We start from the raw sequence: 1089 nt of genomic DNA on the forward strand, positions 1-1089 counted from the left end.
ACCAAGGCCCCTTTGTATCATCTCAAGGAAACAAATACATTCTAGTTGCCGTGGACTACGTGTCCAAGTGGGTAGAACCAATTGCTACTCCAACCGATGATGTAAAGACGGCGACCAAGCTTTTGAAGAAAGTGATATTCCCAAGAGTTGGAGTTCCTAGAGCAATCATTAGTGATGGTGGATCACATTTCCATGAAAAGAAGCTTGCATCTCTCTTGACAAAGTATGGTGTTCAACATAGAACCAGCTTGAGATACCATCCTCAAACAAGCGGTCAAGTTGAAGTTGCAAATAGAGAGATCAAACAAATCCTTGAGAAGGTTGTTAACAAAACTCGTATGGATTGGAGCATGACGATTGATGACTCCCTTTGGGCTTATAGGATGGCTTATAAGACACCCATAAAAACTTCACCTTACAAGCTAGTCTATGGAAAAGCTTGTCACTTACCACTTGAATTGGAATACAAAGTCTTTTGGGCCATCAAAACACTCAATGTTGATCTCAAAGTAAGTGGTGAGAAGAGGATCTTGAAAATTGAAGAAATGGAGGAATTCCGGCTTCACTCTTATGAAAATGCAAAGATCTACAAGGAACGGACCAAATTGCTTCATGATAGGAGAATCGAACAAAAAGCCTTGCACAAGGGAGACAAAGTCCTTTTATTCAACTCTTGATATCGGCTCTTCCCCGGAAAGTTGAACTCACGATGGACGGGTCCTTTTGTTATCACAAACGTTGGAAATAATGGAGACTTTGAGCTAATGTCAGAAGATGGGAATCGGTTCAAAGTTAATGGTCAACGTATCAAGCCTTACTATGAAGGAGCATTTGTAGGAGAGGTTGAGGTAACTCGCCTTGAGCACCCCCCCCCGAGATCTAGCATTAAAATGGAGGAGACTTTGGTGGAGTCCTCCCTAAACCACCACTTGTAAATATACTAACCCACTTACTTGCATTTTAACTTCATTGCATTTCCAATTCTTTGTTTTAACTACAACTTTTGACATGAGAGCAAGTGAGGGAGGGATTCTAATGTGGTTCAAATGTGTAGTGTTCGATGATTAAGTGTGGGGAAGCACATGCGTA

At 41.3% G+C, this 1089-nt stretch overlaps 1 protein-coding gene across 1 annotated transcript; it reads left to right on the forward strand.

Annotated features, from left to right (window-relative positions):
- Positions 1 to 350: 350 nt before the first annotated feature.
- LOC141641054 (uncharacterized) lies at positions 351 to 677 on the forward strand. Its single transcript, XM_074449731.1, has one exon. It carries the CDS (start codon positions 351 to 353, stop codon positions 675 to 677), a length of 327 nt encoding a protein of 108 aa, XP_074305832.1.
- Positions 678 to 1089: the final 412 nt, after the last annotated feature.

The sequence above is a fragment of the Silene latifolia genome, chromosome 2 (genome assembly GCF_048544455.1).
Source record: "Silene latifolia isolate original U9 population chromosome 2, ASM4854445v1, whole genome shotgun sequence".
Classification (NCBI taxonomy): Eukaryota; Viridiplantae; Streptophyta; class Magnoliopsida; order Caryophyllales; family Caryophyllaceae; genus Silene; species Silene latifolia.

Coding starts and splice junctions, on each gene's coding strand:
- LOC141641054 (XM_074449731.1), top strand. CDS start 351: ATGACGATTGATGACTCCCTTTGGGCTTATAGGATGGCTTATAAGACA.